The sequence below is a fragment of the Lactuca serriola genome, chromosome 8 (genome assembly GCF_051521515.1).
Source record: "Lactuca serriola cultivar US96UC23 chromosome 8, Lser_US96UC23_V15, whole genome shotgun sequence".
In the NCBI taxonomy this organism is placed as follows: domain Eukaryota; kingdom Viridiplantae; phylum Streptophyta; class Magnoliopsida; order Asterales; family Asteraceae; genus Lactuca; species Lactuca serriola.
In genome coordinates, this window is record NC_136415.1 from 82,634,994 (window position 1) to 82,652,985 (window position 17,992).

General features: G+C 36.6%; 1 protein-coding gene, 1 non-coding gene and 1 pseudogene across 2 annotated transcripts; all 3 read left to right on the forward strand.

Annotated features, from left to right (window-relative positions):
• The first annotated feature begins 3,448 nt into the window (after window positions 1–3,448).
• Window positions 3,449–4,958, forward strand: LOC145071232 (putative aspartic proteinase GIP1 pseudogene; annotated as a pseudogene).
• Window positions 4,959–5,990: 1,032 nt separating this feature from the next.
• Window positions 5,991–6,671, forward strand: LOC145067110 (uncharacterized). The gene has a single exon (XM_079014318.1). It carries the CDS (start codon window positions 5,991–5,993, stop codon window positions 6,669–6,671), a length of 681 nt encoding a protein of 226 aa, XP_078870444.1.
• An 8,995-nt stretch (window positions 6,672–15,666) lies between these two features.
• On the forward strand, window positions 15,667–15,773 carry LOC145071532 (small nucleolar RNA R71). The gene has a single exon (XR_013690542.1). It is a non-coding gene; the product is annotated as a small nucleolar RNA R71 (small nucleolar RNA).
• The last annotated feature ends 2,219 nt before the right edge of the window (window positions 15,774–17,992 follow it).

Here is a 17,992-nt window from a genome sequence, read left to right on the forward strand (position 1 = left end):
AATGGCATAATCATGGTAAAAAAACGCCTTAAGAACTCTTTTAGTAGTCAGTTGAGAAACTGAAACCAAATTAAGTTCAAATTTAGGTACATTTAACACATTTTCAAGCAAAATATGTTCATTCAGTTGAATATTTCCCATCAATTCAACTTGAATTAACAACTGATTTAGTAATCTTACTTTTATTTTCATGAAACGCCATTTACATCAATGAAAAGATTTTTATTGTTGCAGATATGGCGAGTTGCTCCAGTATCTAAAATCCAAATATTGGATTGATAATAAACAAAATTGAGTGTATAAACATATTGAATACCTAACTCCGTGGTATTAGTGATATTAACAGAATTTGCTGAAGTAAGTTGTCCTATCAGCATGGCAATCAATTGCTGACATTGTTCATTGGTGAGATTAGTAATATTCTACCCTTCTTCTTTATCGACTTGAGACTGAGAATCAGCAGCAAAAGATTAACATGATAGTTTGAACTTGAATTATTGTTATTGTAAGTCTGATTAGAACGATAACCAGAAGGAACCCCATGTAACTTGTAGCACTTTTCAATGGTGTGACCAGTTTTCTTATAGTGTGCACAAATTGGAGAAGTACGATTCTTTGTAGAATTGTTACGATTCTTCTTATTACAATTGACATTGTTACTTTGAACATTGAATGCAATAGGAGAAATAGAAGATGATAGAATACTTATCTCATGTTGTCGTTCTTGTTGAATAAATAGAGAAAAGATTTTGTTGACGCCAAGAATTCGATCCATGAGAAGAATCAGTCCTCGAACTAGAGCATATTTGTCGTTCAAACCTCACAAGAAACGACATTGCATATTCGACTTCCTTTGCTCCACCACATATACATAATCCACAAGTACAATGTACATCAAAATTTGATAGCTCTTCCCAAAGAACCTTAAGTTTTATGAAATAAGTGCTCACATAATCATCACCTTGCACAATATTCACGAGGTCTTGTTTGATTTGAAAGATGTGAGGTCTACTTTGCTAAAAACGTTCCTTTAATTCTTTCCAAATCGCAGAATCAGTGGCTAAGTAAATCACAAAGGCTGAAATTTCTTTCAAAATTAAATTTAAAATCCAAGAGATGACGATATTATGATTGTGAATCCACGTCTTTCGTCGAGTAGCATCAATAATTGGAGGTTGAGGAAGATCTCTGGTAACGAATTCAAGCTTGTTTTTTTACGGGCAATAGTCATAGATCTGGACCAGGATGCTTAATTATCTCCGGTGAGTACTTGAGTTACCAAAATAGCACCGAGATTATCTAAATGATGCAAGTAATATGTATCGTCAACCAAAATTTGTTGATTCTCACCATTGTTTGGTCTCGGATTATTAACATCCGTCATTGATAACGCAAATGACGAAGAAGAGGAAGATCAAAAATATGAAATGATTTCGAAACAAATGAAATCACCAAACAAGAAAAGAAAAGATGATTTCGAAACAATGAAATCACTAAAGCTGGAAAAATCGAAATCAAGAATGAATGGTGCGGGAGAACATGTTACGCTCTGATACCATATTATCGGAGAAAGAAAAATCAATTCTATTTCTTCATTGATTTTAGAAATCACAGTACAAAGTATATATATATATAATGACTATACTACGCTAAGCTAACTAACATGCACCTAACAAACATAAGAGCCTCGATTAATTAACTGCCACACTAACTAACCATAATTAATTAAGAGTAACTATCACAATGCTAATAATATTGGACCAAGTAGCATGCATGTTATGTATGTCATGCAGCTCATGCCATCATGGATTCATGGTACAAGCATTTATTTCCATTTCTAATAATAACATGATGAGTTTTATGAACTCTTATTTATCTTGCCATAACTATGTTATATATATGTAATTGTCACGTGCAGGGCCGGTCCAAACTGATTTGAGGCCCGAGGCAAAATAAAAAACGAGGCCCTCGTAACGATTTTTTTTGTTAATGAAATACGGCATCTCGGAAATTTTTATTAAATTAAAAGGTTAATACAATAACACTCTTTATGCAATAATACTTACTTTAGTGACGTGCAGTTCGTTTCAAGATCTACGATTAGTACAAATTAATAAATAAAGTTTCCAATTGCAAAGTCTGTAGAAGATATACATATTTATGTACACTAAGTTACAAATTTTCAGTAAAAAAGAAATTTTAAATCATATTTAATTGGACTCTAAAACTCAAATTAACAAAAGTACTTAGTTGAATAAAACCTAGAAATCAAACTAATAGCCAAAACTAATATATATATATATATATATATATATATATATATATATATATATATATATATATATATATATATATATATATATAAATTTATGAAAGATTTTAAGATTAAAGTGACATTTTTTTTCCTCCAACACCCTTCGTTTTTATGCTTTAGTTCACAAACAACCCTTTCATTTTAGTTTGAATTTTTCATAACCCTCACCTTTTATTACATATTATTAGTATTTGGTATTTTGACAGAAATGGTCCCTCATCATTATTATTATTATTGTTAGACAAAATTACACGATTGGTCCCTGTGGTTTACCAGATTTAACATTTTCTTTTTGGTTTTAAATTAATGTTTTACTTATTAAAAAATACCCACCCAATACCATAAACCCACCCACCATCTACCATCACCACCACCACCACCACCGCCAAAATTACATAAATGGTCCATATGGTTTACCCATGGTGACAAATTCAGTCCCTACTACATGAAAAGACAAATTATCCTCACATTAACGGACAAAAAGCAACCAACATGCTACTTTACTTTACAAACTAATACCTTCCAACCCCGGCAACGCCGGGGAATCTTTTCTTGTTTTAATTAATAGCAATAATACTAATATTAAAGGGAGGGAAAAAATACAGAGATGATAATTGTTTGCCCCTTAACCAAATTACAAGTACGAAACAAACAGAATACATTACAAGTAAAATATATAAAAAAACAAAGTAAAAAACAATGGCCAAATCAAGGTTTAAACTCGACGTGTAATATAGTCAATGTAGCGTTTCATCCAAATCAACTACATATGCTTTTATTTAATTTGTTCGGCGCTATTTACTTTATATTAGCTAAAAAATATATACATATATATGCTAATCATTATTTGAAGGGCCCCAAGATTTGACGAGGCATTGGACGGTCGCTCAACATGCCCACCCCTGGTCACATGCTAGAAAGTAAGGCCAAAAAATCATTTGACAGGGGTTTAAGATATCGAAAGTCTGAAACTATATGTGTTGGTCAAATAGGAAAAGAAAAACCGTGAAGGACTGAAATTACAAAACAAAATTCTTTTTGGACCTAAAAAACAAAATATGCAAACCTCATGGTCCCAATTTGTAATTTATTCTATAATTAGTAAGGTCGACGTAATCAAATTATCAAATTTTGGAATGCCCAACCAAACATACGGTGGTTCCCGGGAAATTCCAAAGGTGGCCGCAATTCTGCCGTCACCATAATCCTTTATGTTCCCTCGGCATCCCACCTTAATTGCCCTTCGCCGCCGTCCAACCACTGTCATTCATCATCCTCACCCAATAAATAATAGTATATCTAACCGATTCACTTCCTCAATTTGCTGCAATCAAACACCCAAACAATGGCTCTCTCCATCTTCTTCGCTTTTCTTTTCATCTCTCCTTCATTTTCAGCTTTTGTTGCTCCAATAACAAAACGTCATGTCCAGACGACTCCGTTTTACATACTAAAGCTTCACCTCAAAACCCCTCTGCAACCCACCGATTTGCTGCTTCACGTCGGCGCCACCTTCAACGCCGTAGACTGTACCCGTAACTACACATCCACCACTTTTCACCCCGTTCCTTGCAACTCCTCTCTTTGCCACTCCCTCCAATCCAACTGCGATATCAACACCGGGAAGACAGTGGTTCCTGGTGGTTGTGTCATTCTACCTCACAACTCGTTCGCCCATGTTGACTCGCTCGCTTTACCGACCACCGACGGGCGGAACCCGGGTCAACTCGGCGTGTTCCATGACTTCGTTTTCACTTGCTCCGACGAGTCGTCACGGTTACTGCAAGGTCATGCTAAAAAAGAGGTTACCGGTTTAGCAGGTTTCGGGTTTTCCAAGTTTTCACTCCCAGCTCAGGTTAGCACCGCCGGAGCCTCGTCGGTGTTTGCACTGTGCCTTTCCGGCTCGCCGTCGGCTCCCGGCGTCGCGTTCTTCGACCTGATCAAACCTTACTATTTCTTGCCGGGAATTGACGTCTCCGAGCATCTAAACTACACACCAATCTTCTCATACCCTGTCGCAATCACCACCAGAAAAACCAACACCAAACGCTACGAAGATCCTTATTTCATCGGAGTTAAGTCAATCAACGTCAACGGTAAACCGATAGTAATCAACCAGAAACTTCTTTCATTCGATAAAAACGGCAACGGTGGGACAAAGATCAGCACAACGAATCCATACACCGTGTTAGAGAGATCAATCTTCACTGCTTTCATCGAGGCATTCACGAACGAATCATCTATAGTGAAGTTGAAATCAACCAATCCTATCAAGCCATTCAAGATATGTTACGAAGCAGACGATGTCTTAGAGACCCATTTGGGGCCAAACGTACCTGCAATTGACCTGGTGATGCAGAATGATGTAATTTGGACGGTTTGGGGGAAGAACTCGATGGTGAGGATTGTAGAGGAGGGTGTGGACGTATGGTGTTTAGCCATTGTTGATGGAGGTGTTAGACCGACTTCGTCAATGGTGATCGGAGGGCATCAATTGGAGGACAATTTGCTGCAATTTGATTTAGGGGCAAAAAGATTAGGGTTTAGTTCTTCACTTTTGCAGCACAAGACAATGTGTGCTAATTTCAATTTCACTACCATCTAACTCTTTTTAATTATTAGTCTAATGACCATTTTATTTTAATTTTATAAATAAAAAAATCTTTTAAGATTTCAAAAACAAAAATTTGGTTTAGAACCTATTTTAGTATTTTGAGTTGGGATAGATTTGTATCAATTTCCTCGTGTAGCTTATCGAATATTATAGTGGAAAAATTGATGGGTTTTAGCCATAAGAACTTTCCTATGTGCGCATGCAAAACCCTAATGCTCGGATCTAGGCTTTCTAATAAACATGCTTTGAATCCAAGACTTCTAATAACTAATTAGGCTAAATAACAACATTGAAATAGATCTAGAACCATACCTTTGAGTTCCTTGTTGATCTTGAGGTCTTGGAGCTTCTAAAGTCACAAATGTCACTCCTCTGATGGCTTACAAACACCAATAGCAAGGAGGATGATTTAGGAGAGAGGAGAGGGGAGGAATTCGACTAGAGGTTCCTTACTTTAGGCTTATTCACGAATTCCATCAGCCATGGGGTCTATTTATACTTGTAGACTCCTTAAGGATTACAGATAAGTCCCTATCAGATAATCTTCTCTTAAGGCTATCCAAATCCATTCCTAGATAAGCATATGGACGATTTTAGCTATCCCAAAGCTCTTATAATCCGTCCAAACCATATCCTAATGGATTTACAGTCTAAAGTTTAACTATCAAACAATTGACAGTTTATACCCCTTTATTTAATTAATCTCTTTAAGTCACCAAATTAATTCTAATTAATTCTATGACTTATATTAATCAAATAACAATATATTATTCATTATATTATTCCCATAATATATTAATAATATTTACTCTCTCTTATTAAATCATCCTATCAAGTTGCTATGGTGAAGGCAACCCAAAAGGACCATGCACAACCGGATATAGTTACAGCCTTAGACACTAATCCAACAGTCTCCCACTTGGATAAGTCTAGTAACTATATACACAAGTACAATTCCTCAACAAACTTTTTCCAATACAGAATGATGACTTGGTTGAAGAAGATCATAATGCAATACGACCTATCTACCCAAGACATGATCATACTCAGGAATGGAATGAGATGAAGCCTCAATTAGGTATGAAATACTCTACTACTGTTAAACTTAAATACTCTCTTAGTTGTTATGCTGTAGCAAATGGTTATGAGTTGTGGGATGAAAAGAATGACAAGAGTAAGTTGCTAGTTAGGTGTTGTAAAGGAAAGAATCCAACATGCCCTTTTAGATTGTATGTTTCCTGGATGAAAGAGAAACACACTTTTCAGATTAAGTCTCTTATAACAAAGCACAAGTGTTTTAGGGCATTCAAACTTGGGTCAATTTTAACATATAAGTGGATAAGGAAACAATTTGTGAATGATGTTTTGGAGAGTCCTAAACTGGGTTTGAGGAAAATGAAAGCCCTAGTATCTAAGAGATACAACATTAATGTGAGTGTTGGGCAGTGTAGGAATGCAAAAAAGTTAGCATTGTCTGAAGTTGAGGGAAGTTTGAAAGAACATTATTCCAAATTGTGGGATTATGCAGCTGAAATCAGAAGGGCTAATCCAGGTTCACATGTTGAGGTGTTCTTGGAGCAACAACCTGATAATACTGTGGTGTTTGATAGGTTTTATGTTAGCTTTAAAGTTGTTGTGGATGGGTGGTTAGATGGATGCAGAAAGGTAATTGGGGTTGATGGTTGCTTTCTTAAGGGTGTTTGTAGAGGGGAGCTCCTATCAGCAATGGGTAGAAACATATGACAAACATGTGACCTTAGAGTAAGTAGGTTTTGGTGTAGTGGGGTAATTCATGTGATATATATTTTGTAGTGTAGGGTAATCTTTTGAACTTAATTACTATATTACCCCTACTAGTTGTTTACTTTTGATGTACTTATCGAATATTTTGAACTAAATTACTGTATTACCCCTACTGGTGGGCTTATCTTTTGTAATTATTAAATGGATTGATGCCTTTTGTCAACCACTTTTATTTGTCTTTACATCCAATTGTTTATAAAAGAATATTTCTTGTAATTTGTCTTGGTTTTACCTCCATTTGACTGACTTAATTACATCAACATCCATACATAATAGCAATAAACTTTACCATTACATAAACATAAAGTACATCAACATCCATTACATAAACATAAAGTACATCAACATCCATTACATAAACAAGAATTACACAACAAGTCTATTACATCAACATCCCCTAAAACCTCCAGAAGCATATCTTCAACCCCAAAACATAACCTTAACAATGACCAGCAGAATCAGTACACAAACCATAATCTTCAACTGTTTCGCTTCTTTTCTAACAGATGTCACATCCTCTAAAACTTGTATAAGATAATCTGCAACATCTGAAAGAGGTTCTTCTGCAATGGGCTTTGATGTGTGTAAAATGCACTTGTTTTATTCCCTACTTTTATTAATATATTTAGCACACAAAGGCAGTGAACCTGTCTTTTAGTGGTATAGTTTAGTAAGTAAGGTGTCGAACTCAGGGAACGGAAAATTAAACTAACAACTAATTTTAACTAAAACAACTAATGAAAGTAAAAGGTTTTTCTTCTAGTTTTGCAAGTCTAGAAACTTAGGCAACACTTAATTAACTAAATGACTAAAACAAACAACTTATTCACCAAATTTGATAAATATGTTTCTATTTAGGTTCAACCAATTCACTCCTATGGTTATTTGTATTTATGATAGATTAATTGTTATTGGCTACCAATTAAAGTGGTTAGGTTAATGTTCATTACTCCTAGCCCTTAGACAATTAACTAATTTAAGCGGTGATCAAATGTTTAAACTAATTAATTCCCTAGATTAATGATTTGGATTAAATAAGATTTGTAGTGGTGAATCAATTTAGTAAATCAATTAACCTCTTGTTGATGGTTTCTCAAACAAGCTCACACATTAATCTAATTATTGTCTTATTAATCTTAGTTTCATAATCATTATTCCTAAGCATATGAATTGGTGTTCACATAGACATATGATGTTAACAACTAAGAGATGTTCATGCAGCTTAATTGTCTTCCAATTAACAGAAAATAATCATGATTAATGCATAAGGGTCTTTAACAAACTTAATTTAATAGATCACCAATAAACAATTAATCAAAACTAAGAATTAAACCATAGGAGTTCCTTGGTATTCCCCAAACAGAAACAAAAACGAAATTAGTTCATAGTTGCAGTAAAATCACACACAAAAACAAGTTTAACTAGATTAGACATCATCAAATCCTAAAGTTAAGTGGAATGATTAACCTAGTTGCTTCAATTCTTCGAAAGGTTGGAGATTAGAATTCCTCAGCGTCTTCCAGTGCTCTCAATCGCAGAAGGATCTTCCAAAATCGCCAAAAGTGTGTTCCCCTCGGATAAAGGTTCGATTTTTATAGATATCTCAAAACAGGGGGTACTCGGCGAGTAGCAGACCCAACTCGCCGAGTAGACTCGTTGTTATCCGTCTTAGATCAGGAGTCGTGGCTATCTTCTGGAATATTCAGCTGGACTCGCCGAGTAGGCGCGTGTACTCGCCGAGTAGATGGACTTTTGTTCCTCAATCTTCATTCTTTGGTCTTTAATTGCTTTCCCTTGCTCCCTTTCACTCCCAAGCATATCTTTTTGTAACAACAGTAAAATTCAGATCAAAATTTAAACTTTTATAAAACCCTAATTAAGTATACTAAGTGGTAGATATTGTAACAAGGTTTTCATACATATAAAGAACACTAAAATCCGAGTTATAACGAAGAAGTTATGACCATTCTAAGTCTTCCGACAAAAACCGGCAATACGAATTTACGTAAAAACGCAAAGTTTCAATAAAACACTTTTTGACCTTAGGTGTCTAAATGAAAGTCATAGATACCATTAAACCGTGTTCGTACATAAAAAGAGCGCCCAATTTCGACTTCGTATGCTTAAGTTATGATTTTTCCAAGTTCGGCATAGCAGCAGTCAGCTAAAAACTCGAATCGGAGATCGAGCGACTTTTGGCCGGAATGACCTAAACGAGAATCGAAGGTCTCGACAATGGTATTTCAGCGGTAAAAAGTCTGGCGAAAACCGACGTCAGATAAAGAAGTTATGAATTTTTAAAGAAATTCCTTAATCACGATATTTTATAAATAAATAATAAAAATAATTTCATAATTTGCCAATGGAGTCTAAATGAAAGTTATAGAGCATAGTCTCACCTACGCGTGGATATAAAGAACGTTGAAAACGGAGTTCGTATGAAGGAGATATGAATTTTAGAAGTTTATTTAAAATAAATATAAATTTAAATATAAACTCCCGGTATTATCAGAAGAACGAGTCAGCGGTCCGATCCTTCGTATGCCCCGCATACCCTCGTACGCCCAGCGTACTCGGATGCTAGGCTCCGGTTCATCCACGTCGCCCCTACTCCTCTATGCCCTCCCATCCGAAGTACGTAAGCGATGACGCCCCAGTACGCCCCACGTACCCCCGTACGCCCAGTGTATCGAGGCGGTTCAGCACCCCTATAAAAGGAATGCGAGGGTTCCGGGGAAACTTGCTCATTTCTCTCACGATCTTGCCTCGTTTTCCATGCCTGCACTACTCGAAGCCTTGATCATTTTGCTCAAGTCCCGAATGTCGATATTACTCCCGAGATTCCCGAGAATCCCGAGAAAAATCCGTTTCCCGAGACGAAACTCTGCCCGGTTTTCCATCTCGCTATCTTCAAACTTTCAAGTGAGTTCATACCCCTGCAAACACACTTTAAATACGTTTTTAAATACTTTTTATACTCTTTTAGGGGGAGAATACAAGTAAACACACGACTAAAATCGTGTGAAACATCGATCTTTTGATATACTTTTCATACTGTTGTTTTAACTATCTTATGAAGTTATTATCATGCAAAACACCTCACAACACAGCTTTACCCTCTTGGGATACAATATGTTTTATAAATAGAAATAATGTTTTATTTATACGTTTACATACAAATACATCATATCAAGGGTATCATTCTTTACTAAATCATTTTATGCATTTAAAGAACTTATGATTTATGCTTTGTCAAACATTGTGAAAAAGGATAAACTTTGCATACAAAACTACTACTTTAATACAGACTTAGTTGAGAATCCGTGAGACGTGTACATCTTCAAATCATACCTTTTTGCTAAAAGGTACCGCTTCAAGTCCTGTCTATAACCAGAGTCTCCCGTTCGGAGAACGTGTCAAATGTGTATAGATCTATACAGGAAGTCATGATCCCATGCCCTGACTGTTAGCTACAGTCCGTCCTTTGGGGTGACAGTTTGTCATAACGCTACGACGCTTGAAGAACGTCGCTACAGGCATATTATGTTTAGTATGGTTATAAAACTCACCGGATATACAATTATTATGGTATTATGCTTTTATGAACGAGTAGCTATTAAAACTATTCTTCATCTAACAAGTGCGATCTTCGTATAGCTTTATTATATAAAACTATGACACAACTTTTAAGCACGTCGGTTGCTTGCGATTTTCGGTCTTAGAGACTGCCAGTTATGTTAGGAAAATAAGGGTTTTTCCTGTATATAAACCAAACAACTAATAGGAAAATAAGGGATTTTCCTGGTGCAATTATTTACAACTTATAACACGAACATTCATATGCATTTCATACTTTTATAAGAAAATAAGGGTTTTCCTTGGAAAACACAACAATTCATATCTCAACTATTAGGGAAAATACGGGATTTTCTGGATCTAATACATTCATTTTCAACACAACGAATCATAACTCTTTACATTTGAAATACTGCGTTTTCTGGAAAACATACACGAACTTTCGAATGGCGTACATTTTCTCAAAACACTACTCATGAACTCACCAACTTAATTGTTGACACTTTTTCTTTGAAATAACTTGTATTCTCAGGGAACCGCTAAGCAAATTTGGAAATCAACTTTTGGGGATTAACGTGCTGACGTTAATTACTTCTTTTGAAGGATGTTTATGTATTTATCTTTCGAACATGTAAAGAATACAATTATGTAAACATTTTGGAAACTTTAATATATATTGTGGTGCGTACTTTCCTTTCTATGAACTGTTATGATACTGAATATGACGTCCTCCGCCCCCGAACGTGTGACATCCCCAAAATCTCGGCCAGAAAAGACCGTTTTTCATTTATGCTAAAAAAATATTTTCAGAGTAAATCCTTTTGATTTGAAAGAGTTGCGGAATTTGTTCCCAAAAACAAAACATGATAAAACAATGTTTACCAAAGCATAAAAGAAATGTATTTTTCATTATATAATCAAAACTCGGGGTGTCATGTTCCGATACAGACCAATAAGCATAAACGATAACATTACAAGTCATTCAACAAATATATACATATACAGACTTGTAAACAAAACAACTGATGGTTCATCCATCTCATGCCCTCGCGCCACTTCCTGTAATACAAATAAAACTGAGTGGGTCAGGCTTGGGAGCTTGGTGAGCATATAGGGTTTTCAACCCACAATAAATAATCATATTTAATTTTCACCAACCAACAATAACCCAATTACCCATTCCCGTTATTCTCACTTTATGTCCCTAAAACAACTAACACAAGGGACCTAGTCTAAGAATATTTCATCGGGGCGACAACACATGCTTCGGGGGTACCTCAGCAATATAAGTCAAATAAGGCAACCATGAGGGGGATGGAGTACAGCAAATGAACACCCGAGTTCATTAACACCTACAGGTGGCGAGCCTGCTAGTGTTTCCACAAGACTGTCTAGAATAGCCAGTGGTCGTCATCTAAACTCCGCTAGATGACTAAATCAAACAACAACGAGGCCTCTCATCTGTTTATTACACACCAACTATCTACCCATGTTCTACCCAACATATTAGTAGATAAAAATATACATTTTTATACATAGTTTAAAAACCTGCATAGCATGCTTTAATCAACACATATTCCACATAACAGATGAGGCACATACACACATAACACATATCTCATAGAGAATAAATCATATCTATGAGATAGAAGAGAGTGAATATACATTCACACATATAACCGCAATATACCATACACATAGCACGTATTTTATAGAAAATACTTAATATTTATGTGTTAGAAGAAGGTAACCACACACTCACACTTATAAACAACAATATACTTAGTACACTCGAACCAAACTTGTATTATTATCGTGTTTATGAAAGATAGTATACACTCACTTGATCAGAAGATGATCGGACAGCACTACGACTTGCAGAAGTAGTAATCCTCAGCAGATCTGGAAGATCTTCACAAAAATCGAACTTCTCGCGGGCAGAGCTTCGGCTCGGGAACCGCACTTCTCGGGATCTTTGGGATCTCGGGACTCGCCTTGGGGCTCGAGTATGATACCGGGGCTTCGGGGTATTTTTGGCACGCAAAACGATGCAAAACGGGAGAGAGAAGAAAGGAAATTGGCAAAAGACTCGGCTGCCTTCGGTTCCTATTTATAGGAGGCTGGAGCCTCGGAGTACGCGGGGCGTACTGCAGTACGCAGCGCGTACTACTTCCGAAATTGTCACTGCATGCGTCATCCGAAATGTCGACACTCTTCGGAGTACGCGGGGCGTACGTCAGATCGGACTGGTGACTCGTCTTCGGATAATGCCGGATTAAAAGATTAAAAATAAATAAAATTTATTTAATAAACTTCGGAAATTCATATCTTCTTCATACGAACTCCGTTTTCGATGTTCTTTATATCCACGCGAAGGTGAGACTACGCTCTACAACTTTCGTTTAGACTCCGTCGGCTAATTTCGACTTTATTTTTATTATTTATTTTTAATAGGCCGCGACAGAAAAACTTCGTTATAAATTCATAACTTTTTCGTTTGACGTCCGTTCTCGCCTAACTTTTTATCGCTTCGATACCAACAACGAGACCTTCGATCCTCGTTTAGATTGCTTCGGCTAAAAACCGCTCGATCTCAAATCGAGTATTTCGAGCTGCACACCGCTAAGCCGAAACTTCGATAAATCATAACTTCTTCATACGAAGTCAGATTTGGGCGTTCTATATATATTCGGAAACCTCGTTCCAACTACTACAACATTATTCAAAGATATTAAGTTTATTTTACACTTAAATTTTGACGCTTATTTTTATTCTTAATTAATCAAACCACATAATTAAGCAATTAAGCACAAAACACATAATACTCAAATAATACAATCTTTATTATTTCAAAACAGGTTACAAAGGTTAACCTAGACTATTACATTGCTAAAAATGGCAAGCCCGGAAACACAGACGTTACAGAACGTTTCCGCCGTTCTGGTTTGGGGGTGTGACACTTTTGGACTGAAAACAAAATTTAAACAATATTAAGTACCTTTTGTCCATATTATTCACATAATTAGTTAAAAATGAATAAAAATGTATACTAAATAATTAACTAATTATGCACATATCAAAATACCCCACACTTGACTTTTGCTTGCCCCCAAGCAAAACTAAATTTTAAACATATTAAAATCACATATGACAACTCCAATCTAACCCAACCATTATGCCAAGACCGCAACGCATGCATTTGTGTCTAAAAAATTTTCCTAAGGACCTCCCATACTCCAAATACTCACAATCCTCATAAACACTTGCCCACTCATCCCGAACTATGCTCATTTTATGCAACCCTCCGAATCCATCCGTAGAAAACCTCTTACCCTCAAGGTGTTTTTAATTGAGCAACCCAAGCATACATAATCTAGAATTACAACTTTTTTATACCACTATGGAGCTCTTTTGAATTCATTTCTTCTTTGGTAATTTGATCTTTGATCTCTTTGAATTCACCACCTTGTTGTTTGATTTTTGGTATCTTCAACTTTTTGAATCTTTGGAATTTTGATCTTCTAATTTCATACTTAACTTTGATGCTCCAAAAATTCCTCAACTTTTCTTGTAATTCTCTCTTTTTTTTTAACATGTAACTCACTTTTTTTTCACTCAAATCCCTACATGCTTAAGCAGGGGCGCTCAATCTCAACCTTTATTGGCTAACGATAACAATCTTCCTGGATACATTTCAGGTTTAGGCTGCTAAACATATTGCATCTCTCGGGCTGAGCAGGGTCGTGTTTTTGTCCCATGATTTCACTGGAATAAGAAAGCCACAAATGCACTAGAACGTATATAGGCTCAACTAAACATTTGGGTTTTCATGCAATTGTCAACATAATTCTAACATGGAATCTTAATTTTACTTTTACCAAAATTTTCTAAATTAAGTCCTAAGCAACATTTTTGGTATGCAACAAATTTTTTTAAAATTAGCCTAAATTAAGATTCTAAATTTTCTATTTATGTGACCAACCCCCCACCCCACACTTATTTTATGCAATGCCCTCATTGCATATTATATATGATAAAAACATAAAAAAAGAATAAAGAGGGAATTGGAACAAACTCCCCTGGGGTAGCAGTCGATAGGTTGATACTCTTCATGTAAGGTTTCCAACTTCAGCCGACTTTGGCATGTGAACAGCGCATCCATGCCTTGGGTGTCAAATCTCGTGTGGTTTACAACTCGAAAATTTAAAGGAACAAGCTTCTTTAGAATATCTCCAGAGACAATTCCTCCCAAAAAGTAGGTAAATGTAGCAGTGAAAGTGCCCAAAGCAGTTCTGGAATTCGAAAATTGGCAGCCTACTCGGCGAGTAGTATCGTGGACTCGGCGAGTAGATCTCATATCAAAACAATGTCGTGCAGTAACTCAGGTACTCGCCGAGTAGTTTTTGTGCACTCGGCGAGTAGAACTGTCAGTTTCAAAATTACTAACTGATGCTCCATTCGACTCTGGTTTGGAAATGCAAACTGACCCTCTCTTCTAATTCCTTCAATAATAGCACACTCCATTACTCTCAACTCGCACGGACTCGACCCTAAGAACAACACTCCATTTTTTCTTGAAAATCTCTTAATTCCCTTTTGTGACCCTCAACTTAGCATGCCTCCTAATCTTCTTTCTTGAAAAAAAAATTGTACAACTAAAAGTGATACTAATAATCAAACCACCCAAAACAAACATCATCCAAGTGTTTTAACATTTGTCCAAAACATAATTAAAACATCATCATAAAAACAAACATAAAAGAAAACAATTCTTCATCATTCATCCTCCATATCAGCGCCTCATGTGCCACTTCCTCCTTCTCCGGCTCTCCTCCTCATCCGCTCCTCCCAATTCATGATATATGGGTATCCGGGACCGGGCCTTGGGTTGATATTCATTTGTTGAAAAAGATATTCCAAAGATTGGTTATTGTAGTTTACCCCTTGCCCAATGTCATCTAGATAGCGGCGGTACTCTAATTGATTCCACCCATCATTATCCTCCTCCACTGGAATAACCGATGGGTCTTCTTGTACCCGTTCGCTACGTTGTCTAACCCGCCTCCCCGGCTCCTCCGGAATCGCCGGCTCATCTTCATGGGGGATAGTGAATGAATCACTATCCATTGTTTTTAGCATAGCCATGACTGCGGATAAGTCTTCAGTAGCTGCATAAGCGGCTCCCCTAGTGACATCATGCCTAGGGTTGTGGTATTCTCTAGAGTGTTTAGAGAATTCTTCAATTAATTCTTTAATCACCGGGGGTGGCTTCTTTGTGAGCGGGCCTTGCGAGTCTAGTAGTTGCCTGGTTGTGACATTGACTCCATCATAGAAGATGGATACTTCTTGCTGGCTGTTTAGGTCATGGTGTGGGCAGTTTCTTAGTAAGCTCTTGTACCTCTCCCATGCTTCATATAGCGACTCTCCAGCTTGTTGTTCAAAGTTAGCAATGGCCTTCTTCAACTTGGCTATCTTGGAAGGTGGGCAAAAGTGATCAATGAATTCTTCTTTCATCTTGGCCCAAGTGGTGACTGATCCGGGGGGAAGTGACTTAAGCCAGTCTTTTGCAGCACCTTTGAATGTCACCGGAAGCATACGAAGTAGTTGAGTCTCGCGGGGCACATTTGGAACATTGAAGTAATCAGCTACATCATTGACTTCATCCAAATGTTTGTAGGCATCTTCATGGTCTTTTCCATAAAAAGGTATTTCCTTAAGTAAAGCTAGGATATGACCCTTTAGCTCGAAGGTAGCAGTCGCGGGAATTGCGGGTTGCACAAGTCCCGGGCCAGTGTCGTCTCGCATCCTCTTCTTCCATTCTCCCATGGGGATTTCATCAATGTTAGCCATTGTGACAGCTAACTCTTCCTCGGACTCGGTTTCGTGCTCGTATGTCGGGTCCTCTTCTTCCTCGGTCTCGTACTCGATATCCTCCTTAGCCGGTTCGTCGATTACTAAGGAAGCGCTGGATGCTCCTGATTTGCTGCTCTTCTTTTTCCCAAAAACAGTCTTCAATTTGGACAAGGGTAACTTCTTTGGTGTACTTGAACTCTCCACGTCCTTTCCCTTGTTTCTTTTCAATGCGGTTTCAGGATCTTCAAATGGGGATACCAGCGGGGTGTTTGATCCTCTGGTCATGAAAGTCCTGAAATAAACAGAATAAAAGCGTAAAAAGAACAAAAAAATCGTACTAAAAATAATCAAAAATTGACTGCTGATTACGCTTGTACTCGCCGAGTATATGCGACTGCACTCGGCGAGTAACAGTGTGTTTTTGAAAAAATTATAACTAAATATTAAAAACTAAAATAGCTGCTAAGACCTAATTACTGACTACTAAACTGTAATAAAGTAACTTTATGCAAGTAAACTCACACAAAGGATCGAAAAAATTAGGTATTAGATTAATTATTTAGTACCGTTCCCCGGCAACGGCGCCAAAAACTTGATGTGTGTAAAATGCACTTGTTTTATTCCCTACTTTTATTAATATATTTAGCACACAACCTGTCTTTTAGTGGTATAGTTTAGTAAGTAAGGTGTCGAACTCAGGGAACGGAAAATTAAACTAACAACTAATTTTAACTAAAACAACTAATGAAAGTAAAAGGTTTTTCTTCTAGTTTTGCAAGTCTAGAAACTTAGGCAACACTTAATTAACTAAATGACTAAAACAAACAACTTATTCACCAAATTTGATAAATATGTTTCTATTTAGGTTCAACCAATTCACTCCTATGGTTATTTGTATTTATGATAGATTAATTGTTATTGGCTACCAATTAAAGTGGTTATGTTAATGTTCATTACTCCTAGCCCTTAGACAATTAACTAATTTAAGCGGTGATCAAATGTTTAAACTAATTAATTCCCTAGATTAATGATTTGGATTAAATAAGATTTGTAGTGGTGAATCAATTTAGTAAATCAATTAACCTCTTGTTGATGGTTTCTCAAACAAGCTCACACATTAATCTAATTATTGTCTTATTAATCTTAGTTTCATAATCATTATTCCTAAGCATATGAATTGGTGTTCACATAGACATATGATGTTAACAACTAAGAGATGTTCATGCAGCTTAATTGTCTTCCAATTAACAGAAAATAATCATGATTAATGCATAAGGGTCTTTAACAAACTTAATTTAATAGATCACCAATAAACAATTAATCAAAACTAAGAATTAAACCATAGGAGTTCCTTGGTATTCCCCAAACAGAAACAAAAACGAAATTAGTTCATAGTTGCAGTAAAATCACACACAAAAACAAGTTTAACTAGATTAGACATCATCAAATCCTAAAGTTAAGTGGAATGATTAACCTAGTTGCTTCAATTCTTCGAAAGGTTGGAGATTAGAATTCCTCAGCGTCTTCCAGTGCTCTCAATCGCAGAAGGATCTTCCAAAATCGCCAAAAGTGTGTTCCCCTCGGATAAAGGTTCGATTTTTATAGATATCTCAAAACAGGGGGTACTCGGCGAGTAGCAGACCCAACTCGCCGAGTAGACTCGTTGTTATCCGTCTTAGATCAGGAGTCGTGGCTATCTTCTGGAATATTCAGTTGGACTCGCCGAGTAGGCGCGTGTACTCGCCGAGTAGATGGACTTTTGTTCCTCAATCTTCATTCTTTGGTCTTTAATTGCTTTCCCTTGCTCCCTTTCACTCCCAAGCATATCTTTT

What these genes read in the sequence shown, in the direction of transcription:
- LOC145067110 (XM_079014318.1), top strand. Translation starts at nt 5,991, where the DNA reads ATGAAGCCTCAATTAGGTATGAAATACTCTACTACTGTTAAACTTAAA.